The 24,140-nt window shown below is 49.1% G+C and overlaps 2 protein-coding genes across 5 annotated transcripts; one reads left to right on the plus strand and one right to left on the minus strand.

Annotated features, from left to right (window-relative positions):
- The first annotated feature begins 490 nt into the window (after positions 1 to 490).
- LOC148385907 (glycerophosphodiester phosphodiesterase 2-like) lies at positions 491 to 9,906 on the plus strand. 2 transcript variants are annotated; one of them, XM_088399228.1, is made up of 6 exons: positions 491 to 547; positions 8,121 to 8,348; positions 8,559 to 8,698; positions 9,047 to 9,135; positions 9,445 to 9,527; positions 9,618 to 9,906. In XM_088399228.1, exons 1-5 carry the CDS (start codon positions 503 to 505, stop codon positions 9,459 to 9,461), a joined length of 519 nt encoding a protein of 172 aa, XP_088255354.1. In that variant the 5' UTR covers positions 491 to 502; the 3' UTR covers positions 9,462 to 9,527; positions 9,618 to 9,906. The 2 variants fall into 2 exon arrangements, 1 of the variants encoding a protein (XP_088255354.1); XR_015863211.1 differs by lacking the exon at positions 491 to 547 and adding an exon at positions 6,745 to 7,263 and having other exon boundaries at positions 8,559 to 9,527.
- On the minus strand, positions 9,903 to 24,059 carry LOC148385908 (unconventional myosin-VIIa-like). 3 transcript variants are annotated; one of them, XM_088399218.1, is made up of 50 exons: positions 23,979 to 24,059; positions 23,699 to 23,766; positions 23,350 to 23,409; positions 23,117 to 23,230; positions 22,749 to 22,901; positions 21,840 to 22,024; positions 21,546 to 21,667; positions 21,217 to 21,359; positions 20,910 to 21,023; positions 20,692 to 20,845; positions 20,467 to 20,543; positions 20,271 to 20,390; positions 19,971 to 20,116; positions 19,697 to 19,907; positions 19,499 to 19,634; positions 19,209 to 19,315; positions 18,989 to 19,030; positions 18,539 to 18,676; positions 18,290 to 18,448; positions 18,125 to 18,217; positions 17,900 to 17,994; positions 17,738 to 17,822; positions 17,415 to 17,633; positions 16,372 to 16,689; positions 16,093 to 16,302; positions 15,838 to 16,014; positions 15,675 to 15,764; positions 15,460 to 15,587; positions 15,273 to 15,399; positions 15,057 to 15,176; positions 14,821 to 14,994; positions 14,535 to 14,762; positions 14,289 to 14,459; positions 14,107 to 14,224; positions 13,908 to 14,034; positions 13,674 to 13,843; positions 13,206 to 13,399; positions 13,018 to 13,142; positions 12,773 to 12,930; positions 12,446 to 12,599; positions 12,232 to 12,387; positions 12,054 to 12,159; positions 11,858 to 11,971; positions 11,704 to 11,791; positions 11,528 to 11,634; positions 11,262 to 11,447; positions 11,067 to 11,183; positions 10,904 to 10,987; positions 10,632 to 10,751; positions 9,903 to 10,437 (listed from the first exon to the last, which is right to left on the minus strand). In XM_088399218.1, exons 3-50 carry the CDS (start codon positions 23,365 to 23,367, stop codon positions 10,345 to 10,347), a joined length of 6,591 nt encoding a protein of 2,196 aa, XP_088255344.1. In that variant the 5' UTR covers positions 23,368 to 23,409; positions 23,699 to 23,766; positions 23,979 to 24,059; the 3' UTR covers positions 9,903 to 10,344. The 3 variants fall into 3 exon arrangements, with proteins under 3 accessions (XP_088255344.1, XP_088255345.1, XP_088255343.1); XM_088399219.1 differs by lacking the exon at positions 18,989 to 19,030; XM_088399217.1 differs by having other exon boundaries at positions 11,704 to 11,971.
- Positions 24,060 to 24,140: the final 81 nt, after the last annotated feature.

Consider the following 24,140-nt stretch of genomic DNA (forward strand, 5'->3'; position numbering starts at 1 on the left):
GGTTCTTTACCTGACATGTTTCGGCGGTTTCTTCCTCCTTCATCATAGTGTCACAGATGTGATAGTGACGCGTCAGCTGATAAAGACGCGTCACTATCACATCTGTGACACTCTGATGAAGGCGGAAGAAACCGCCGAAACATGTCAGGTAAAGAACCTAAAACAACTTGTTTGATATAAAATAAACCAGTGAAGTGAGTCATCTATCAATGCATGGGATTGAATAGGCTATGACTATGCATGAAACATTTTGAAAAAAAAAGCATATATTTAACCATATTGTTGGATTTTGTTCACAATTTCACGGCAAAAGCTATTGTCAATCACCTGTTATCCAATTTACTCACTGCGTGCTCGTTTGATTTCTTCAGATTTAGGAAAATGCTAAGACACTGAAGCAGAAATTAAACTTACACAGATTGGTTGAGTTCAATCACAATTCTTATTAAGAAAGCTCTGTTTTCAGGAAAGTACAATACAGCGCTGGGCCCTTCGTGCGACCATGCTCAAGAGCAGAAAGTCTCCATTCAGAAAGGCAACATTCAAGGTTCTTTGGCCAGCTTATATTCAGTTGCACATTGTGGGCCGAGTTTGATGGGTCTTTTGGGTGGGGCAAGTTCGCAGCAGAGTTTGATTTCATGGGAGTGGGTGCTGGTTCGGTGAGAGCTGGTTCCGTGGGGTTGGGTGCTGATAATGGGCGATTCGATGTGTGTGGGGGCTGTTGTTTTCCATACCATCTTTTGGTCTTGGCGATCACCTTGGCTGTTTTCCTCCTGGGGTTCTCCCTCTGGCACCTCTGCTGGTTTTATCTCCAAATGACCTTCCTGTAAACATTCTCCTCCATTCTTGCACATACAGTTAAGGACAAAATTATTAGCCCCCCTTTGAAAATGTCATTATTTTTTGAATATTTCCTGACTGCTACTTCCTAGAGCAATGACATTTTTTCACAGCATTTATGAGGATATCAGATTTATTAGGAAACCTTCATTATACATAATTTTGCTCAGAAGCAGAACATTACATACAAAACCAAAAAATACCATGGTCAAAATTATTAGCCCTTTGGGAGTAATGGTTGACCTGTTGAGTTATATTCCAAAACACTGGTCTAACAAGTTGTTAAAACTTTGCCAAGCTCTCAATGATTGACCTGAAATCAAATCTAGAGGTTGCTTTCAATATTACGCTTGGCTAAAGTTTACCTGTGGTTCACATTAGTCTGCAATCATGGTGAAAGGAAAAGAAATTAGTCTTGACTTAAGAAAAATAATTATTGATGCTCACAAGGAAGGAGAAGGTTATACAAGTATATCAAAGCAATTCAAAGTCTCAAGAACTGCAGTCAGAAGCAATATAAAGAAGTTCAAGGAAATTCACACAGTACAGAACAACAAAGGCAGAGGCAGGAAGCGAATGATTTCAAAATCTTTGGAAAGAAAGGTAGTCAGAGATGTATCGAAAGATCCACGAACAACTGCCAATACACTAGTTAATGACTTGGGGAAGTCTGGAATAGATGTCTCAAGGAAGACAGTCACAAGAGCCCTGCACAGAAATGGTCTGCGAGGGTGCAGACCAAGAAGAACTCCACTCCTTCAAAAGAGACACCTTTAAGCGAGATTGCAGTATGCTCGGGACAACATGGAGAAAGGCGATCAATATTGGAAGCGTGTTCTGTGGTCAGATGAGACTAAACTGGAGCTGTTTGGTCACCGAGATGTAGCCTTTGTTCGGAGGAAGAAGGGAGAAGCATACAACCCTAAGAACACTGTCCTGACTGTGAAACACGGAGGTGGGAGCATTATGCTTTGGGGGTGCTTCAGTGCAGCTGGCACTGGGAATCTTGTCAGGATAGAAGGAATCATGAGGAAAGAAGATTATGAGAAGATTTTGAAGGAAAACCTTAAACAGTCTGCTTCGAAGCTGGGTTTTTGTCATCGTTTTGTGTTTCAGCATGACAATGAGCCAAAACATACATCGATAATGGTGAAGGAATACCTTCAGAAGAGCAAAGTCAATGTTCTGAAGTGGCCTGCACAAAGCCCAGATTTAAACCCCATCAAAAACATATGGAAACAACTTAAGACCAGAGTTCACGCCGGACGACCATCAAACCTGGAGGAACTTGAGAAAGTTGCCAAGGAAGAATGGGCTGCAATTCCTCAGGAGACCTGTCTTAAGCTTGTTGAGAACTATACAAAACGACTGCAAGCTGTTGTCCAGCGAAAAGGATACACAATTGACTATTGATGTTAGGGGGGGCTAATAATTTTGACCATGGTATTTTTTGGTTTTGTATGTAATGCTCTGCTTCTGAGCAAAATTATGTGTAATAAAGAATAAAAAAATAATAAAAAACTCTGATGAAGGCGGAAGAAACCGCCGAAACATGTCAGGTAAAGAACCTAAAACAATTTGATATAAAAGAAACCAGTGAAGTGATTAAAACAAGGAAAAACAAGATGAACTTAGTACAATTATGTGTAATAAAGGTTTCTTAATAAATCTGATATGCTCATAAATGATGTGCTAAAATGTCATTGCTCTAGTAATTAGCAGTCAGGAAATATTCAAAAAATAATGAAATTTTCAAAGGGGGGCTAATAATTTTGTCTTTAACTGTACACTGTTGCACCTCATCCATTCATCATTCTTTCAATTTTGTCATTTTGTACGGAATTATGTGAGCTTTTGGCTGTGACATGATCAATTTATTAACGTTCCCTGACTATGCAAAGTTTGTACTCACCACTTACCATGTTTTTGTTTGTTTGTTCTTTTGATACTCCATGTACTTGCTTACGTCATCATATTTTTAGTTTAATCACGCTTTCCACCATATCTTTTCTTTGTTAGGCAAAATATTTTCCTCTGTCCAGAACCTTCAGTAGTAATCGAAAACTGGCGTCTAGCATTAGTCAAAACATAAAATACAATCAAGTACCGTAATTGCCGGACTATAAACCGCACCGGATTATAAGCCGCACCAGCTAAAATTCAGGGATGTTTCAGTTTTTTTCTTACGTAAGCCGCACCAGACTATAAGCCGCACGTGCACACGAGTTTTTTTACAAAGAAAGACAATACATAGAAAGCCTTTTTAACGTTTTAATAACATACTTGAACATGTCTTTCTAAACATTGCCTGTGACGCAGCAGTAGTACCCCAGCAACGCGGAAGTGTGCACGCGAGTTATTAGCAAAGAAAGACTGGACACAGAAAGTTTTTTTAAAGCTTTAATAACATACCTTAACATTTCTTTCCAAATACTGCCTGTGACGCGGCAGTAATACCGCAGCAACACGGAAGTAACACAGCAAAGTCACTGAGACGCGGCGGTAACACAGCAGCAATACAGCAGCAACACGGTAGCACAGCACTAACAGGGCTGGTTAAAAAAAACATACCAGTAAAAGTAAAAAAAGAGCCGCCTTCATCTTCCTCCTGTACACTGAAACCATCGAAGTCTTCCTCCTTAGTGTCCGATTGGAATAGCGTTAGATATCCTTCGCCTCACACTTTCTCAGTCTCTCTTTTGTCGTCGGTTTTATGCATTTCTTCGAGTGTGAAGAGGGTCTGTTGATGCTAATCTTATTCATGCACGAAGTGCTAAATTACATTAAACTAGCGAGCGACACGTATAGCTTAAAAGCGGCATCATATGCATTTCTTTTGTCCCCCATAATGACGGTTTGTGTATAAAAGCTTCCTGTCTTTGTGTGAATGCGGGTGTGTGCGTGATGCGCGAGACGATCAAAACACAAACTAGCACGTCTTCTTTGGAGCATTATCTCTTCTTCGTCTGTCTCGCTCTTGCTTCCTGCTAGAGCGCCCCCTGGAGACCGGAGGCCGTAAAAATCCATAAGTACGCTCCAGAGTAGACACAAGATAATGTCAGCAACATGGACTGCCTTTGGCTTAAAAGTGGCATCATATGCATTTCTTTTGTCCCCCATGATGACGGTTTGTGTATAAAGGCTTCCTTTCAGTAATGTCCGTCTTGATCGCGTTCTGCGTGATGCGCGAAATGTAAACACAAACTAGCACGTCTTCTTCGGCGCATTATCTCTTCTTCGCCTGTCTCGCTCTTGCTTCCTGCTAGAGCGCTCCCTGGAGGCCGGAGGCCGTAAAAATCCATAAGTACGCCGCGCCGCCGTTTAAGGTTCAAAGTAACCTTCTGAATAAAATGCATTAAAAGTTCACATTCATTACAACTTGTTTTAGGTGAGCAAAATGTCAGAAGAATTGAATTTAAATGCTGATTGATTGGGTTTTAATACAATGCAGATGGTCCAAACAGCGTCACTGCTTTGTGTAATCTCTAAGTGACATGGCAGAGTAAGAGAAAGGGTTTAGAGCACAGGTGTCAAACTCAAGGCCCGGGGGCCAGATACGGCCCGCCACATCATTCTATGTGGCCCGCGAAGACAAATTGTGCATCAAATTTGTGTGTCATTACTAGAATTGCAAATTGTCTTCACTTTTAATAATATCTTCTTTTTTTAAATATTTGACCAGTTTTTACTCGTCTGATTTGAAAACGAGTTATTTGTCAGTTTGTTTTGTAGCTTTTACTGTATATAATAGTGTTAAGAGTAAAAGTGATCAAGTCATCACAAAAATCACGAAAAAAATCTTATATAAGCCGCACCTGACTATAAGCCGCAGGGTCCAAAATTTTGGAAAAAAGTCGCGGCTTATAGTCCGGAAATTACGGTACTGAACATTTTTAGACGACTTTGGCAGTGTCCGTGATTTAGAAAATCATCAGGCATGCATCAAACAGTTCCTTAAGGGTCATTAAGCTATTCAGGCAATAAATCAAAAAACATTTCAAAGTGCTCAGAAATATATATCAGATCATAAAGTTATAAAAACCTTTCTCATTACCACTTATCAAAAATGTCTAGTTATGTCTTCTTTATTGATTTGGTGTGTAGGTATAATTATATGCTTAAAATATTTCTTTTATTGCTTTTTATGTCACCTGTGAGGAAAAGTGGTGATGAAAAAGGGGGGGGGGACGTGAATATACTTGTCTGCTTATGTACTTTATTCAATGAGGTTTGAGCATATCTGTTTTGTAGCTATGTTAAGGATCGGACAGTACAGCCAAGTGCGTAGTGACAGACTTTATTGTGGAAGGGGATGATGGGAACAGCTGGCGCCTGAGCGGCGATCGGGCTGGAGAGGACAAACGATTCTGCGGGGTTTCAAATAGTCAAGCGAGTCAGTATCTCAGGGACTGATGAGCGAAGCAGCATCAAGGGACAGACTGACACTCGGGTCTGCGCTGGCGGCGCTGATATAGCGCTGTCCATGAACCCGTGGCAGGTGACGGCGATTCCACTGACAGGGGGGCGTGGTCCTGTCGCAGGTGGCACCAGCACGTGACAGCTAGGCAGGACTTTTTGTATTTCGACCCCATTCCTTCAATATCATTCTTTTGATATTGATTAAATGTGTTCTTGTCAATAATATAATTATTATGCTGGTTGTTCTGACACTCCCAGCAGATGGAGAGTATACTGGCAAGACAAGTCCAGGGAGCAGTGCAAGGGAAAGGCTAACTCAGGACGCACACAGACAGACAGTCAGACTCAGAGAGACCTTTTGATTATTTTGTTTGCCCTCATTCTAGAGATTTTGATTTGTTTTTCCAGTACCACTCACAACAAAACCCAAAGAATGGTTGTGTGCATGTGTATGCGAACAAATGCGCTTTGCTTGTCCCCATGCATTCAAGTGTGGGTGTAGGGTGCGGGTAGTAGGCAGGGGACACCCTGAATTGGCTGCTAGCCAACGCAGGGCACACAGAGACGAACAAACCATTCGCACTCACACCTAGGAGTGCTCAATCGGCCTACCAAGCATGTTTTGGGATGTGGGAGGAAACTGGAGTGCCTGGAGAAAACCCACGCGGCCGGGGAGAACGTTCAAACCCCACACTTAGAATTGAACCCGGACCCTCCTAACTGTGAGGCGGTTGTGCTTACCAGTGCTCCACCAAGCCGCCCGGTGGTACAACACCTGCGTGAACACCTTCACTCAGAAGTGAAGAGGAGACTTAATCAATTTCACATAACCTGGGGGTGATGTTATAGCTCTGTATCACCCACACAATTCAGAATATTTTAGGCCTGTATTTATAATACTATTCATGACGTGTGTTTATGGGAAGAAATTGAGGTGTGATTGGCTTTAGCCCACTAATAATGTTGCACTATACAGTGGATCCCCCCCCCCCTTTTTCATCACCACTTTTCCTCACAGGTGACATAAAAAATGCCGCCCGCCCACTTTGCCCATGCCAAAAACCGCTACTGCATGATATGTTAAAACGGAATCTAAAAGAAAACATCGGCAACGACACTCAGGCCCTGCTAAAAAGTTCAACTATGATGCGGTGTCTTTACTGATCTTGTTCATATCTTTCTTCATTACTGACTCCTGGTGGCCAAGTTAGGCCAAGTTACGTTAAAGTACATACAGTACATACATGAAGCGCAAACTGCTTATATTGCGATTAATTACGATGGTACTGATTCTTTTTTTTTTTTCAACCACTGATTTTTTGCTACTGATTTTAAAAGAAAAAGCGATCTGGAATGGACTAAGCCTGTGAGAGATCGGACAGTACAGCCAAATGCAAAGTGAAGCAGTCTTTATTGTGGAGGGAGAGGGGAACGTTGGAGGGCTGAAGCGGCGAACGGTCAAGGCTGCGCTCGTCAGGAGTGGATAGCCCAGGTATGGGCAAACTACGGCCCGCGGGCCACATCCGGGCCACGGGACCGTTTAATCCGGCACGCCAACCCTGAATAAATTGTATTATTAAACATTTTTTTGGGTCGTTTTGCCTGCAATGACTGCGTTTCCCCAGTAGATGGGGAACCGCTCGCCTGCGCATTTACTACCGGAAGCCGTGTCAGAAAGCTCGGTGCACACTCACAAGTGCGTGTACGTACTCAGTAGTACGGACACGGCGCACTCGCGCTCTATTTGTATCAGTGCCGAATTTAGATCGTGGGCTGTGACGACAGCATTCTTGTAATTCGCGCGCTGAGCTTTCAGTTACAGTTTTACGCTAAAGCCACCCACAAACCTTCCCCTGGAATCCTTCCATTAAAATGAATCGCCCAAGGAAAAGCAAGGTGGACACTGAGTGCCGAGTGTTTAAAAAAGAGTGGACAATTTGGCTTGACGTATGCGACGTGATGTTCAGCCACATGAACATCAACATCAACCCGTCACAGATCTAGGTAAACGGACCAACACCTCGGATATCTCCTAAGAATTGCCACAACAAATTTTACTCCAGAGTATGACGCACTAGCAAAAAAAGGGAGACCAACAACACTGTTCCCACTGAAAATGAAGGGGAGGCTCTCAAGTTTGTTGTAAAAAAATGCATTTTGAATATGATTTGTACAAATAGCAGGGATTGAAACTAGTGACCATACTCATTTTCAAACAATGCAGGATGCTCAAGGACATCGATGCACCACCTGTTTGCGACTGTAAAGTTCTTAAGGCTTACTTTGAGGAAGTGTTTCCCGTTTCCTCACCTCTGTTACCAGGTGTTTGTGAGTTAAAATTCTGCTCTGATTTTCAGATACCCCTCACCATGTTGCCATTTTAATTACTTTATTTGGATGTATGCTTTCACCGATTCTTCAAGATGATATATTTGGTCGTAATGTTTGGCGTTTGATGTGATCTCATAAGATAAACATCTTTCATTAATCTGACCTGCATGCACTGAAGTGATGGAGACTGTTATTCATAATAACAGTGTCGTATTTTATGAGAATCACTGATAGCAGTTTTTTGGTGAATTTTCTTTTTTTTAATGCTGTTAATAAATGCATTTCTTTTCAAAAAAACTTTTTTGAATATCCATACTTTACTACCTACTAAAGGCCAAAACCTTTTATGCAATGACCTTTACAGGTCGTTTATATTACTTCACACAAACACTACATCCATCTACTCCTGGTTCGGCCCTCCGGTCCAAATTTAGAACCCACTTCGGCCCGCAAGTCAAAAAGTTTGCCCACCCCTGCTCTAAATAAACTGCAACTGAAGCTGTAACGTTGGTTTTCTGGGCCCAAAACAGACAGACCCGTACGGCACAGCGGCCTCTGTGGGGACGGAGGATTGTCGGCGGGCTGAGGAGCAGCCCGTCTGCACGTTACTGGAATTCCTGGAGCTGGCGGCCCGCTATGACAAGCAGGTCATCTTCGACCTCTACCGGCCCCACCCCCCGGGACACCCATACAGAAATTCATGGATCCAGCGTACCCTGGACATCATCTTGAATGAGTCGACTGTTAGGCCCTCCCAGGTGCAAAAATAGCAACATTTGTTTGTATGTTCTGCTCTTTGTCTTGGTGTAGTAAGAGAAGGTAACCACAACAGAAATACAAGTCAAATCAAGGCAAGGAAAGATTTGCGCAGTGGCACCTATGGACTGAGTGTATTCTCCCTTCTCCTTTCACTTTGGCTCTTTTTATGTACGCACATGTGCGCACATGCACGTGTGTTTCAATTCCAGGTGCTGTGGTTGACTACCGAGTTGCGCCAGTTTGTCCAGGAACAGGAAGGGCATTTTCAGCAGACATCAGGTTCAGTGGACTCCATAGAGAACCTCCAGAGGCAGAACATCAGCAGGCTCAACCTGCACTACACCTCTATGTCGGTCCAGCTCATTAGATGTGTGTGTGTGTGTGTGTGTGTGTGTGTGAGAGAGTGTGTGAGAGTGTGAGTGTGTGTGAGTGTGTGTGTGTGAGAGAGTGTGTGAGCGAGTGTGTGTGAGTGTGTGTGAGAGTGTGTGTGTGTGAGAGAGTGTGTGTGAGAGAGTGTGTGCGAGAGAGAGAGAGAGAGAGAGAGAGAGAGAGAGAGAGAGAGAGAGAGAGAGAGAGAGAGAGAGAGAGAGAGAGAGAGAGAGAGTTGTCACTTGGGATTTATGTATCTGCAATAATCATGTGATGTTTTTTTTGTGTGTGTGTGCCCAAACATCACCACCAACCTGTACGTGGTCAGCGAGTCATGGCTCTACGCTGTTGCAAAAGAGCCCACTCAGTCACCACCACCATGTTCTCAAAGCCCTGAAGCAGCCTGTCTTTCTCATGGTCATTCTTTTACACTCATCTCACTGTATTTGGCCAAATCAGGTCCATTTAGCCAGCTATAGAGGAGGTCTTTCTTTATTTCTTTCTTTCTTTCTTTCTTTCTTTCTTTCTTTCTTTCTTTCTTTCTTTCTTTCTTTCTTTCTTTCTTTCTTTCTTTCTTTCTTTAAGCCAGGGAGAAAAGATGCTCTATTGGCAGTAACGTATTTGCCAAGGGCCAAACGAAATCAAACGGCATTTACATGTAACCAAATTGAGGTGAAGACAACGGCTAAACAATCGATTGAACTCACTGTCCTCTGGCTTTGTTAGAGCCCCGACGAGTATGAGGCCATGTGGCTGGTCACTGATGCGCTGTCACTGCTTCTGGTCGTGACCATCTTCACCTTGCACAGGTACAACAACACTTTTTACTTTTATTTAGGTACAAAATATTTTAAGAACTGCACCTAGCTGCATGCTTTGTGTTGCCTTTGCCTGAAAAGGGGAGAGCAACGAGACCGCTGGAACTAAATGGCCTCTCGGGACTCAAAGATATGGTGGAAGAAGACAAGTACATTCAGCTCAAATCAGGTCACTGGGCTTTTCCACCACGTCTCTCTCCAGAATGAAACCAAACACTGGCTTCGTATGTTACAGAGCGAACTGCCGTTTGGTCCGTGTCCAGCGCCGCGACTCCGCCAGCGGGGCAAAAGCATGACTTTGGCCAGTGACTACTTAAGGCGGCAAATTTATTAGCCCTCATTTGCTCAAATAAAAACATGTTGTACTATGTTCAAGGTCATTTATTGCCAACCACATGAGGACAACATGTTGTTGAATGAGTTAAAGCACATGCAAGTAGAAGTAAAAGGGATTGTGTGTCACAAGGGAGGGGAAGCCTCTGTCGTGTGTTGTTGGCTTACTTGTTCACACACTGAAATTTGAGAAGCTACTTAGAGTGGCTTGGCTAGCTACGTAGCTTGATGAAAACACAGACATGAGCTCGCCATCAAGCTTACCGAAACGGCTGCTAAAACCACAAAAAATGGATCCGCTGATGAAATGAGTCCGAACAAAGTTCGTCGATAACATTGTAACATGAAGTCGTTGGGTGAAACTAACAAAAGAAGTACAAGAAAGGCTAACCGCAAGGCAACTGGTGAGCGTTAAGGGCCAAGATGGCGTCGGCGCTCTGTCACAAAAGCCAAGATGGCGCCGCCGGTCGGTCGTTCACTTGCTGCTACCTCGAGAGCTTCGCTGTTTGGTCATGGTGGTTAGCATCTGACTGATGTATGATGTCAGCAGGTCATCCATTTTGTAGCCCTGCACAAAGGTGCCCAAATGTGACATGAGCTGGCACCCAATTAAAAACAGTCGCCGTGTGTTTTGGAGTCTGCTCTGGAGCTATCAACACGCACGCACGCTTTGGCTTGGCAAGAGTCAATTGGCTGGTGGCGCCAATTGATGCATTTCACAAGCTAACGCCATTAGCTCATGTTAATCTGCGGAGCACTCACCAGCGAGGTTTCGCACAGCAGTTTACTGCCTCGCACCAGGTTGCCAATGGTGATGTGGAAATAAGTGTTGCCGCTGCTCCAGTTGGAAATCTTGGTGAAGGGGTGTGTAGTCAAGATGTCCTGCGGGAAGCAGCGCAGGTCAACAAAGCAAACGGGCCAGCCGCTGCTATCGCTGGGCTTAAAACACAGGCCGTGCCATTCTAAAAGCAAATCTCGGCAAAGTTCAAATGATAAAAACGGAAATAGGTTTGCGAGTCTTACTCAAAACGAACCTTTGACTTTGGGTCAATCAGACTGACCCCGTGCTTGTTGATAGCGATCAGGAGGCTTTCCGGATAATTTGGATCCGTGGTTTGCTGCACGGAAGCAACTCTTTCAAAGTGGCCACTGGACTCAAGCATGGCGGTGGCGGCGTTGGGGTGACGGCGGTTGTACCTTGACCTCAAAGAAGGCGGAACCAAAAGTGGCCCACTTGTAGATGATTTTGAGGAAGCACACTTTGGCTTCTTCTCTCGTCTTTCCAGACTGCTTGTTGAAGTGTGACGCGATGGACTGATGGGCGAACAAAGACAGTCGGATTAACGGGAAGCTCCGTGCGGGGAGCAAAGTCAGCACCCCCGTCCGTCTCACTCGCTTCCAGTCATCGGCGGAGAGATGACGGGTCTGGTCCTGAGGAACAAGGTCTTTGAGGATCTTGGCCATGTTGTGGAAGTGAGACTCGTCGTCGTCAAACTTGACCCTGTAGATGAGCGCCGCCAGCTGGTGCACTTCCTCCTGAGAACACTTGTGGTAGCCTCGCAGGTACTTTGGCAGCTCCTACTCACAAAACCAAGAAGAGCAAACACGGTTCAAGGGCATTTCTCAAGCTTAGGGAAGATGTCAAGAAGACTAATGACTTGGTAGTAGTGGAAAATGGAGTCAGCCATGGAGTCTTTGCCAGGCATGGTGTTGGACCACAGCTTTTTCATGAAGAACACCTGGTAGGTCAGCAAAGGCAGCACGCCTGCACACAAATGCTGTCAACTCCAACTTGAGGAAAGTAGAAACTTTGCAAAGTGTCTTTTGTTTTCACCATCTTTCACATGTCTGGCTTTCTTGATCCAGTCGGTCAAGTGGCGCACAAAGTCAAAGAAGAAGTCGCCGTCCGGCACACTGATGACCTGTCGTGGAAAAGCAAAGGAAAGCAAGCGCACGGCGGTAGCACCGTCAGTGCTTTCTGCTCGTACCTTATCCGTGATCTTGACAAAAAGGCTGAAACCCTCCGATGACTTGAGCATCAGGCGTCCCGAAATGTTGTAGCAAAAGTCTTTGGCCTTGGTGCTCGACTCCACTTCGAAGACCTGCCAATGGAGCCCAAATGAACATGGCTGGCGCAAAAAGAAAATTTTTTGCCATCAAAGCGTTCCGGAATGGAGTACTTGCCTCGTCCGAGTCATCTGGGAAATAAACTTTGTGGAAGATCTGGGTGGTTTTGTGCTGGATGGCTTCCACCTCCACCAAGTGAGGAGGATATTTCCTTGAGCCGTTCCTGGCGCAGAGGACGAGGTGCGTGAGGAGAGCGGATGGCAACGAGGAGGCGCGGTGGCCTTTGCGCACGCACCGGAGGGCTTTCTGCAAGCGCTGCATGCAGTCTGGAGCCAGAGGGTGGTGCTTCTTGGCCTGGAGGAACTTCTGGATGTGAGGCAGCAGGATGTTGCTGGGAGGAAACAAGCCCGTGCAGAGCCACAGCAGCTCCCATGCCTTCTCCTCGCTGTACCTGAGACGACACGACGTTGCACAAGGAGCGCAAGCAGCCCCGAGTCGGTCCAACTCACTTGACGTGATTGTCGCTGAGCTGTTTGACAATTTGACAGAAGATCTCATCTTTGAGTGGCTCGGCCTTCAGCGCCCCCTCAAAGATCTTATCGGTGAGTTCGTTGAGCGAGCGCGCTCGTTTGGAAGGGTAGTCACCCATGTACTTCATCATGGGTAAGGCCGCTGTCAAGGTCGCAAACACTAAAGGTGGCGGCAACAACAAGCTGGCAGGGTGGATTGTGGATAATCTTTTTTGCTCCCTGACGACTAAGTCAGACAGCATTGAGAAACTCGCTAGCACAGAAGAGGCTGTGGCTCTTTGCTAGCACTGCACCGTTGAAGGATATCCATGAAGGCCTGGCACGCCTCCTGGGAAAGCTCCTCGTGGGCCAAGACCTTCTTGAGGAGAGGCTGCTTGAGAGGCTCCCGGCTGCAGCTCCACAGATGTTCCTTCCCTCGAGTCTTGGAGATCATTACCCGGCTCAGAGTACTCTTTGGAGGAGGTCTGGAGACATGGCCGCGTGCAGACAGCTGTGTTATGGCACGCAGCCACGTCTCGGCTAGCACGCTATGTACGGGGAGCATCGGCAACCTAAAGTGATCGTAGGAGAACTCCTCCAGCGTGTAGTCTTTGCTTTTATCCTCACTGGTGGCGAGGCCCATATGGGACAACGTAACCGATTCCCGGCGCTGATCCGGAGACATGGTCACCAGCGCCTTTGGAGAGAGTCAAGGGAGTCATGGGTAGGGGCCCGACCCAACCTGCCTTGCCTCGCTCACCACAATGTCATATTGAGGTCTGGTGACAGTGGGTAGAATGTAGACGCGGTCAGCCGGAAAATCTCCTCGCTGTTTGGTCCTGTCGTTGACGCCGTGGGCCCAGCCGGAGTTCATCACGCGCTCACCACCGTCGTGTTGGTCCAGGATGATGAGATCCCCCTTGGAGAAACTCAGGAATGTGGACTCTATGCCTGCTGGGAGGGCAAAGACAGGAGAGCTAGCATTTCTTTGGTTCTCTCTCTCTGTAACTCTCTCTCTGTCTGTCCCTCTCACTCACTCAGGAATGTGGACTCTATGCCTGCTGGGAGGGCAAAGACAGGAGAGCTAGCATTTCTTTGGTTCTCTCTCTCTGTAACTCTCTCTCTGTCTGTCCCTCTCACTCACTCACTCACTCACTCACTCACTCACTCACTCACTCACTCACTCACTCACTCACTCACTCACTCACTCACTCACTCACTCACTCACCCGGGTTGGGACAGTTCACTAGTCCCACCGCAAACTTGGAGCGCTTCCTCAGACCTTCGAGGAAGGCCACGACGAGGTCTCTGATGTCTTCTGCATTATTGGACGTGAAGGTGTACTCGTCTCCTTTGATGGTGGCCAATGTGAAACTCTGGCCTTGGAGTTTCCCTCCTCTGCAAAGGTTTTGCGCAAGCTTTGAAGCAGGACACTTTGGGAGAGCGCTTCCTTGCGTGATACCTGCTACTGGAGACAGCGATGATTTCCGGGAAAGACAGCTCCAGCAAGACCTGCTCCTGCTCGTCGACAAAGTAAACGCCGGTCCAGTTTACCGCCACGATCACATCATTCTTGGGCAGACTGGGCCCTGCCGAGAAACAAACGACTCCACTTGAAATCCTCTTGAGCCCCGACCCGCGAGTGCTTGGACGTGACCCACCTGAGAATTTGAAGGCCTCGTAGAAGCGTGAGAACAGCAAAGGCCACTTGAGTCGAGCAAAAGATACCACGTCCTCCTTGACCTTCTGCGTACCCGACCTTCTCTTGTCGTGCAGGCCCTGGACGGACACCGGCAGTTAACAGCCAAGACCAGGAAAGATCCGCTTGTCCTGGCAGTGCTACCTTCTTGTGGGCGCTGACAACAAGCTGAGCCCACTTCTCGGCCGTTTTCGCTGAGGTGATCTCTCTGTCTGGGATGTAGGAGGGAATGAGATTGAGGAGGCGATCATACAGGATGTCCACGCCGTAATCCACGTAATACTGCTGAGAGGCGAGCTCGGCCAGGTCCTCCTCCTTGGAGGCAAAGACAACGGGGATCGGCACGGGATGGCAGCCGGGGCCGGACGCGAGCGAGTAACGGACGCTCACCCTCTCGCAGCGATACTCTCCGAACTTCACCCCTCGCACGATCTGCTGATAAATGAGATTGGTGGCCACGTCGTCGTCGGTGGGGTCGTGCCATGGCGTGAAGATCTCCTTTCTGAAGAACAGCCTCCAGGGGGCGTTGCGCTCCTGAGCGCCCTGCTCCTTGGCGTACTGCTCGCACTGGGAGACGGCGTCCATGACGTGGTCGCTGCCGCTGCCCAGCGATGACACCTGAGCACAGAGGGCTGCTTTTTCTGCTCAAGCTCCTTGTCAGTGGCCGTCAACATACCTTGTCGAAGAGAGCGATGTACAGCGAGAACCCGAAGCGGTCGGTGAGGTTGATCTTGTCAGCCAGAGCGCCGCACAGCTCGCCGGCCGTAGTGGCCGAGTCGGCCAGCAGAGTCTTGGTGGTTCCGTCCATAAACGTTACGGGCAGCATGATGGGCTTCTTTGATTTGGTGGCCTGCCAAAAGGTGACAAACGGTGAGCCGTGGGGGAAACTTTGATTTGGGCCTCCTGGCACACCTGTAACTCCAACCAGGACGGTGGCTGTGTCCGCGTGCGGTTGACAAACGTCCTGCGCAGTCGCTCCTCGCAATACGGAGCATAGCCGGGCGGGCCATTGACCAGGAAGGTCCGCAAATACTGACAAGGAGAAAGCGACGGCTCGGCTCAGGAACTGCTGACAACGACCAGACGTACTGGACCGGAATCAGACGTTTTGGGCTTCTCGTGACTCACCTTGACAAACTTCTCTGAGGGTGCAAAGCAGCCCACACAGAGAGAGAGGAGGATCCAGCCGCGGGCGTGGCTGCTTTTGGACGGATTCTGAGTCAGCTGCTTGCAGATCTGACAATAGATCTCATCTCTGGAGGGGAGCGCATCCAGAATGAGCTTCACCCTGGCTACGTGGAAGGGGAGCGCTCACCTGAGGGCGGGCCTGAGGATGCCATTGCCAATGATAAAGTGAAGTTTGTCCAGGTTGGAGGTGGGCCGCTCCTCTAGCATGCTGTTCCCCTGAAGGCCGTGGTCCCCCTCGGTCAAGCGCCTGGTCACCTGCCGTATTTCACAAGCCGGCCATTTCTTTAGGGAGATCATATCGGCACACTTTAGGGATGAAGGAATCCTGCACAGTGTGCACACCTCTTCTGTGATCTTGGACTTTCTCTTCAGGGTGAGAGACACAAGTTTGTGTCGGATACGGTTCCTCTTCTGAGTATCTATGGAGCTGTTCTGCAGACACAATCAAAAATTCGGTGAAAATGTTGCTGGCAGCAGTTCCGACTTGTATGCGTGGCTCGTTCACCTCTGCGTCAAACTGCAGCTCCTGCAGCTCCTTCTTGTACGTCCTCTTCCCAAGGGTTTCGTAGATCTTGGTCATGACGGGGATCTTCTCACTGCCGTCATTGAGGACCAGCTCGCATTTGGGCTCGGGCAGATCGCCCATGAATCGCAGAACGGTGATCCACACTGCTAAGGCGGCCTAGTGGACGCAGCAAGTTGTGTTGGCGCGGGTGCGGCTGTGGCGCAGGTGCGGACGTGGCTCGGCGCGCGGCTTCACCAGTTGGTCTCCTTCGTCCTCGTGATAGAGCAGCGGCTGCTTCAGCGGCCGTCTGATGTACGTGTGGGTGGAGACGCCTTGGAAATACGTCGCCGCGAACTTTGAGAACTTGTACTCTGAGAGATCTTCGTCATCCTCATCCGGCAGTGGAAGCGCTTGGTTCACCGTATCGGCCGCGGCCTCGTCGCCCCGGGGCACGTTCACCAGGTCCTGAGCAAAGACGGGACAGGCGCAGCGATAACTCGCAGCTTTCTTTGAGGTGTTTTGCTCCCCTCGTACCTCAAAGCCGGCGGGGGCTTGCCCGTCCTGGTGGGGAAGCGGTCCAGGGTTGCCCAGGAACCCGAAGACGCGGTCCACCATGTCCGAGTGGTCCACGGGCTGCTCCCGCTCCCGCTCCATCTGCTCCAGCAGCTCCTTCTTCCTGCGTGCCTCCTCCCGCTCTTGGCGCTCACGCTCCTCGCACTGGCGGGTCAGCTGGAGCAGGCGCTGGCGGTGATTGCGCTCCGCCTCGGCCTTGGCGCGCCTCGCCGTCATCTGGTCGCGGAGCCGCTCCTCCTCGGCCAGACGCTGCCGCTCGGCCTCCAAGCGATGATGCAGCTGTGCGGCGAGGGTTGAAACTATTCTCAACACGAGGAACTCACACCTGGCGACTTGCTGGTCGTCGCCTCGGAACCGGATCGCCAACGCGTCTCTCTTAGGACGAGCGACGTAAAAGCTACTCGGGACAGACGCGAAAAGAAACTGACATTCGAACCACAAAAGTACATGCCATTTATTAGCTTCGTTAGACATTTATAAGTTTTGACGCCACAATAAGGAAACAAAGGGAAAATAAACTTGGCACACAAAATATGTTGCCGCGCAGTAAAACCATAATGTACCAAGTAAGAGTCTGAGATGATGCAAGCACGTTAGCGCAACAATCACACGGGAGAAAGGCGTTGGGGGACTCAACTCATCCAAAAAATTAAGTGTTGCTGAGATGAAAAGCCAATGAATGGCACATCACAGCAAAAAAAAAAAAAAAAAAAAGACATTTTGGTTGTTTTGAATGAAAAGCCCAAAATTCTTCTTCTGTTACGACAATCAAGGCAACCTTTTGTTTTCCAGATAAAAAAGCTTGCAAACAAGCCTGGCAATCCCTCATCTCGTCCATCAAATGTTTGCAACGGTAATGGTACGCATGAGGTATTTGACGCAAATAAGCAGCGCCAGTAAGGCGTCGGGGCGCACTCCCCCTCCCTTCAGCAGTAGTAAGCGGGTCTGGGCGGCACACTCAGGTGCCACAAATAGCAGTAGTAGACAAAAGAAGGCCTTTTTACCTCCGCCCTGAGCCTGCGGCCCAGGCGTCTGGCTATCATGCCCCTGGTATGGGCCTGGATGGTCAACACGGCTTGGAGACGGCGCCAGAAGGCCCGGCGGACCAGGAAGCCTCTACAGCGGGCCTGGATGAGGGTCACGCACCGGCGGGTGGCCTGGTAGCTGCTGTAGAACTTCCTTGCCCGGTAGACAGCCTGCAGACGCAGGAAGCCGTGCCGCATCTAAGAGGCACACGGAAGGACACCCACGTTTGTGCTCCAGGGACTGACGTAACAACCGAGTGTGAACGGGTCGAAGTAGGCGGTTGGCGGTTTGTCCGACTTACAATGTTGTAGTGGTTCCTGCAGCAATAACCTCGCCACATCTTCTGGATGACGGTCACAGCACTCCTCAGGCGGAGGAAGTTAGTCCTGGAGCAATGCCAGAAACAGCGCAAGGTGGAGCCCAACAGAATAAGAAGAGGAGGCCTTTCCGGAGCATCTCTGACCTCTGCTTGAGTCCGCGCATTGCTTTCTGGATGAGGACAACCTTGTCAGTGATGCCCTTGTCCCGCTCCATTTCCAGCTCCATGTCGTGGTGGTCCTGATGGGAAACGGTGGCATTGAAAAAAAGGCGTGGCAAAGATGTTGTTGCTTTTGTTGTTCAAATCGAAAAGAACGTTGTCAGCCAACAAGCGGCTTTCAGACTCCCGTTGAGGCGCTCGGCTCGGTACCTTGAGGAAAATCTTGGTTTTTCCAATCTGCCAGTCTCCGTGCCTTCCCAATGTGGCCAGGACGATCTGCCGGCAAGTTCCTCGCAGGTCTTCCTGGATAGAAAAACCTAGACGGTCAGTCGGTCCACCAAAGGACCTGCAGGAACAGGGGGAAAGAGAACTCACCTGTACGTGGGCAAGTTTGACGCCGGGCACGAGGACTCGGTAGCGGTCCACAAACTCGGCAAAGGAATATCGGATGGGATAACCGGCCCGTCTGATGCGGATGGTCTCCATCATGCCCGAGTAGCGCAGCTGCCGGATGCACAGCTCTCGGTCGAACAACTGAAAGGCCAGAAAGGCAAATGCGAGTGGAGGCCACAGGCGGCCAACAGCAGCCGGCTTTTGTCTCCGGCCGAGACGGGAGCGCCTCACCATGGCTTTCTTCAGCTCGTTGGGTTTGATGCAGCGGACGAAGAAGGGCTGACATGCGCCCAGTGTGCGCATCAGCATCTCCAGCGAGCGCTTAAACTGGCTGCTGAGCGTGGGCGAGCGCTTCCTGGTCTCGGCACCCTGGACGGGAGCAAAACGGAGCACGCTTGCACTTCTTCTGCTCGTCCTTGCGCTGGATTGTCGCGCGATACAAGACCGCGCGCGGAGCGTCAAAATACAACACTCGTGACGCAGGAAATAACACGACAGCCGAAGGAAAACGTCACGTTGGGCTCTAGCCATGCTCCGTCTGCACAAATCTTTAAGAATCGGCATCTAAAAAAAAATGCGACTTCCGGCACGTGCCTGTGTGAAATAAAGAAGAGGGTGCTACTATGCAGGGGACTGCGGCACAGGGGGGGAGGAGGGGGGGCACTCGACAGCCGAGGTTACCTTTGGAGCAGGTGTGCTGGGCTGCTGATAGCCACACAGAAACTGATGGCCAAGAAAGAGCAGATTGATGGAGGAAGTGCGCATTAGTGACAACAGCAAAAGCAAACCTCCATGAGACCTAGACGCCTTTCCCTTCAGACCTTTACGGCAGGCTTCCTACTAGCTTGCAACTTTGGTAAGAGAATGCGAGCGCTGTTGAAAACCGGTCTTTTGCTCTCACCATGGCCACGTCGGGTTGGAAGATCTGCTTGATGAACTTGTTCTTGGACGAGTGGACGAGCTGAATGATGTCTGTGTGGAGGCTGTCGCGATTTTTCTCCAGGAAGCCTTCGAGACGTACCAGAAGCATTTGCTGGGTCTGAGCTACATAAGCGCGGCTCGCGACAAAGACAATGCTTGAACGAGACTCTCCCACACGTCCGCGCTATGGCCTTCTCCATCCGCTTGGTCGAGCCCACCCGTTTTACAAGAGATGCGCTTATCTCCAAGCAAAAGAGAAACTGAACTGACCTCTGGTCTCGTAATGCACCACGCCGGCAAAGTGTTGGATCCCGAAGCGGCTTTCGTAGCTGTTCTTCGGGGGGATGTAGTTGGAGTTGAGCTTGTGCTGCGAGTTGAGCTTGTACAACATGGTGGCATCGGTTCCCTGGTGGACAACAAAGATGAGTTCAGAGGGCAGCGCTTTGTTTTCTGGTGTTTTTCTCAAACCTTGGGAAACTTGCTCTCTTCGTCGATGAGGGAGATGATGTTCATGGGCTTGTTGGCGATCATGTCGAGCGCATCCTGGTTATCGGTGAACTCAATGTGCTTCCAGCTGATGTCCTCCAGGTTGTATTCTTCCTGCTCCAGCTTGAAAACGTGGCGCACAAAGAACTGCTGCAGGTTCTCGTTGGCAAAGTTGATGCAGAGCTGCTCGAAACTGTGGGGGAAAAAGCGACGTGAGCGACTGGGAAAATGCCTGACGCATAACCCAGCCTCCAACCTGTTGACGTTAAAGTTCTCAAAGCCAAAGATGTCCAGCAAGCCAATAGAGCGGCGTGTGACGTTGTCATCGTGGCAGGACGGCGGTCTGTAGATGGCACCGTTGATCTTGTCCACAATCCACACAAACAATCTGCCGTAAATGCCCTACAGAAAAAAACAAAAGTGCAATTTGCAGACTTTGGCCAGGTCATGAGTGAGTATTAAGAGTATCAATATTTTGTGTGGGGATCACGTGACTTTTTAAACATTTAGTGGATGGTGCTCAAGTGCCACTTTTCTAGTTGTCACAGGTCCAAACCTTGACAAAGGCGTCGCGCACATCCAGGCCTTGTCCCACACTGAGAGGCGTAACCACACTTTCGCCACGCGTGATGAGGGTTCGAGTGGTCAAACACACCATGACATCCTTGGGCTCCACCTAGGGGGCACGGCAAAGCAAGACGGCTTTGTCTTTCTCGCAACTCGGCGTCGCATTTTGCCAGGGACTTACGCACCTCCATGAGGGAAGCGGCCGTGAGCAGGTCAGGAGATCTGACCACCACGCAGGCGTCCAAATTGTCGTAGGTGCGAGCTAGATGCAAACGGCAGAAAATCCAAAATCCAAATGGCATCGTGGCCACCATCTCGCATCTCCGCAGTGACTTGGTCTCGAGAATTCATTTTCTCTCCTAACCCTAACCCCCGAGGTGCAAGAGCGGTTTATCGGTACGGTGACTTGCCCTCAAATGTCAGGTTGCCCATGTGCAAGATGGCGGCCAGCAGCTTGGAAATCTCCCAGGTCTCCGTCTCAGTGAACATGAGCACTTTCATCGCTGCCAGGATGCCCGAGTAGTCGGTCAGGTCATCGCGACCGTCGCACTCGGTGCAGTGACCCTGTGAGGTGGCACCTTTTTGTCAAAGCGGACGTTTCCACCCGCGGATTGCTCTGCTACCATACCATGGTGAGGTAGCAGTAATCTGCGGCCTGACCCAGGCCCAGTTTGGCTTTCATCTCCGGGAGCATGCCCTTTAACATGCAGTAGAAAATATGATAGTTCCTCTCATCTGAAGCCTAGAGAGGGACCAAAAAGACACCAAGGCACCAGCCCAGTTAGTTCCACCCTGCATGCAAATGCACTGACCGTAGCAACCTGGGCTGGAAAAAAGTAATTCAATCAAATAAAAAAATTGCAAATAAAACAACTGAAATTTGTGACCGAGATGACTCAAATGATTTGTCATGTCAACCACCCCCCCCACCCCACCTGTCGACACACACGGGACTTCTCCAGCAGGTACTGTTCTATCTTGGCACCTTCGATGGCCCCTCGCTTATTGAAGTGGATGTCGATGTACTTCCCGAAGCGGCTGGAGTTGTCATTGCGAATGGTCTTGGCGTTACCGAAGGCTGAATGCAAAAACAAAACCCCAAAACAAAACGATGGGCAACCACATTCAAGTCTCCCTCAATTCTGTCCAGAATCAAATTCAGAAGACAGGACACTCAGACAGTGCCTTGTTTTAAGATCCCAAGCCCTGGTGACACAGGACCACCCCCTCAAAGGTGAGAGCACAAACCAATCAGTCTCCTTGCCTTCCAAGATGGGCGTGGCCTCCAAAACCTGCTGCTCGATCCAGGAGTGCTGACCGCTGATGGCCGCCAGAAACTGAAGAATCAACTTGGTGCTCTCAGTCTTGCCAGCTCCGGACTCGCCGCTGCCACCGGGAGAAAAAGATCAGACTTTGGTCCACTTTTGAACTTTGTTTCTATGATTTCATAGGATTTGTGATTAACTCGGTTGGCCCTTTTTCACAAATGGGCATTGTTAAGTTGATGATTTGGAAGCAAATTGGATTTCCATGGCAACCCAGAGCTGAAACTTGGCACCTGATGATGCAGCACTGGTCCTTGTTGTTGCGCTGCATGTTGAAATAGCAGTTGTCAGCGATGGCGAAAATATGCGGTGGCATCTCGCCGATCTTCTTGTTGGTGTACAGGCGGATCTGGTCGGGTGTGTATATGGGCAGCAGTTGGTACGGATTGACGGCCACCAGGATGGAACCCGTGTACGTCTGCCAAACCAAGGGTAACATGGGAACAGCTGTTTACAAATGCCATGCCTTGGCAATTCCCAGACAGAACACAGACAGCGCGCATCCCCAGAGGCTGAGGAAAACACTTCAATGGGCAGCAAAATATCTTTCCCGGCAATACATGAGACACATTTCAATCAGAAAAATCATAATGCGGGTCGTCGTAGCGTGACGTGAATTGATTCCAGCCGCTAGCCATATCTACGGCCTAAAAATCTTTTAAGTGGCACAAAGTGGTTTGCAAAGCCAACAATTGAATGTGCGTGATTCGGCTGCAGGGAAATCAAACTTTTCTTTGCCATCCACTTGAGATAATGGCGGCGTTAGCACAAGGAGGAGCAGCTGGTCAAAATGTACGTTAGTGTACGCGCGCCATGCTCCATCACACTTACCCTTCCGCCGCAATTTGTCTACACAGAGGGAAAAAAAACACACACACACAACAACCAGGAGAGACATGACACCAATAACTTGGAAACAGGCTGACATCAATAGCGGTATAGTGCAAGCTTGGTGGTAAAGGACTCCGCTGGCTGTGCCAATAATAGGCAGGTAGTATGTGTCGTGATGGCAGTTGCTATATTTGAGCCAGCGCAAACAGCTTAAGCCAAGTAAGAGCTTAAGAGTCAGGCTGGCGGCCGCAGCCAATGGAGTCAGGTGGCTAAGAGTCAGCAAGGTCATAAAGCGCCGCGCCGTTACTGACATAGATGACGCGCTCGTTGTAGCGGATCAGAAGGTTGCGCAGGATGCCGGCTTCGTTGAGGTCTCCTAGTCGGATCATGTCCTCCACACCCTGGATGGAGGTGGGGTGCATGGGCTTGATGTGGCCAGCGTTTTGAGGCGAGATCCGGTGTTCCTGGAAGTGGACGGGCGGGCACAAAGGTGGAGTTACTCGTCAGTCACCAAAAAACAAAAATAAAATGCTCAAAAGTTGCAAGACAACTGCTAGGCAGCAAAGCACTGACGGCGGCAGAGTTGATTATGTGGCATTACAAGGCCGCACTAGCTGGAAGCTACGTCACTCAAAAACTGCATACATTTCAAGCGCTCGCTCAGTGTGCCGCAACTCACCCGGCCTTCATCATCCACGACTTGGATCTCACCCGAGTCACACAGTTTGACCACCGCCCCCACAGGAACGTCAAACTCCCGGCCCGTTTTGAGGTCCAACCACACATAGTCACCCTAGAAGCGGGTCCCAAATATTTCAAGGCGCCACTCAAAATATCCATTACGTGTTTTTTGTGGAAATACACAGACGGACGGCATCCTCTACTCCTCTTGCCTTTTCTGCGCCGACGTACCTGTTGCAAAATGACCATGGCTGACTGTCGACGACACTCTGGGCGTCACGCGGGCGGACCCTGCAAAGTGCGCTTAGATTGACATTGATGATTTTCAAGAAAGCAAACCTGACATTTTGAACGTGACAAGGAAGTGGAGGGAAAAATGGGCACGGTTAAATAAGCCGGGTGGGGGCTGCCTCCGTGGGCTTATTGGATTCCTGGAGCTAATCCTGCCACTTTGGCAGCCAGCATTGTTTTCTCGACTGAGCAGTCACTAGAAAGACTGACCGTTCGATCACTTGCACCCTCAATCAAGCCAGTTTGGACTCCAACGACAGGGAATGATAGCGGAAGAGGTGTGACTCACATGGTAGGAAGCGCAAACCACTGTCATTGTCGACCGAGCGTGTTCAAGATTGTCCAACATGAGTGCCTCTGAAGAAAAACAAACACAGAGACACAATCTTTTAAGTTCTCCCGGGAGTGTCCATGCAGTTTAGTGAAGCTGGCTAATGAGAACACAGCCAGGATAAGAGGCTTTGGCCTAAAGCTGGGGCCAGCGAGGCCGGCGAGTCGACGCGGCCCGGTGGCGGGTGAGAAAAAGGCCTCTGTTTGTGACCCGCCCTAGCACCGTCATCTCAACTAACCTCTCAATAGGAAGACCCCTCCTGTAGTCTCCTCTGGTGGTCGCCACAAGGATGGGCCCAGTTTACAAGATGGTGGAAGAGACACAATGCTTTGCGCCTTTCAGGACCTTGTGTTGACAAGATGGTATTGGAAGAAGCCAAATGCTTTGTGCCTTGCGTTCA

Source organism: Syngnathus floridae, chromosome 15, assembly GCF_059516105.1.
Source record: "Syngnathus floridae isolate MCC-2025c chromosome 15, RoL_Sflo_1.0, whole genome shotgun sequence".
NCBI lineage: Eukaryota > Metazoa > Chordata > Actinopteri > Syngnathiformes > Syngnathidae > Syngnathus > Syngnathus floridae.

Coding starts and splice junctions, on each gene's coding strand:
- LOC148385907 (XM_088399228.1), top strand. CDS start 503: ATGCTCAAGAGCAGAAAGTCTCCATTCAGAAAGGCAACATTCAAG. Junction 548..8,120: donor TCAGAAAGGCAACATTCAAG/GTTCTTTGGCCA, acceptor GGCCCAAAACAG/ACAGACCCGTACGGCACAGC. Junction 8,699..9,046: donor AACCTGCACTACACCTCTAT/GTCGGTCCAGCT, acceptor GTACGTGGTCAG/CGAGTCATGGCTCTACGCTG.
- LOC148385908 (XM_088399217.1), bottom strand. Junction 20,391..20,466: donor CGGCCGCTTCCCTCATGGAG/GTGCGTAAGTCC, acceptor CGTGCCCCCTAG/GTGGAGCCCAAGGATGTCAT. Junction 15,177..15,272: donor CCTCAGAGAAGTTTGTCAAG/GTGAGTCACGAG, acceptor TCTCCTTGTCAG/TATTTGCGGACCTTCCTGGT.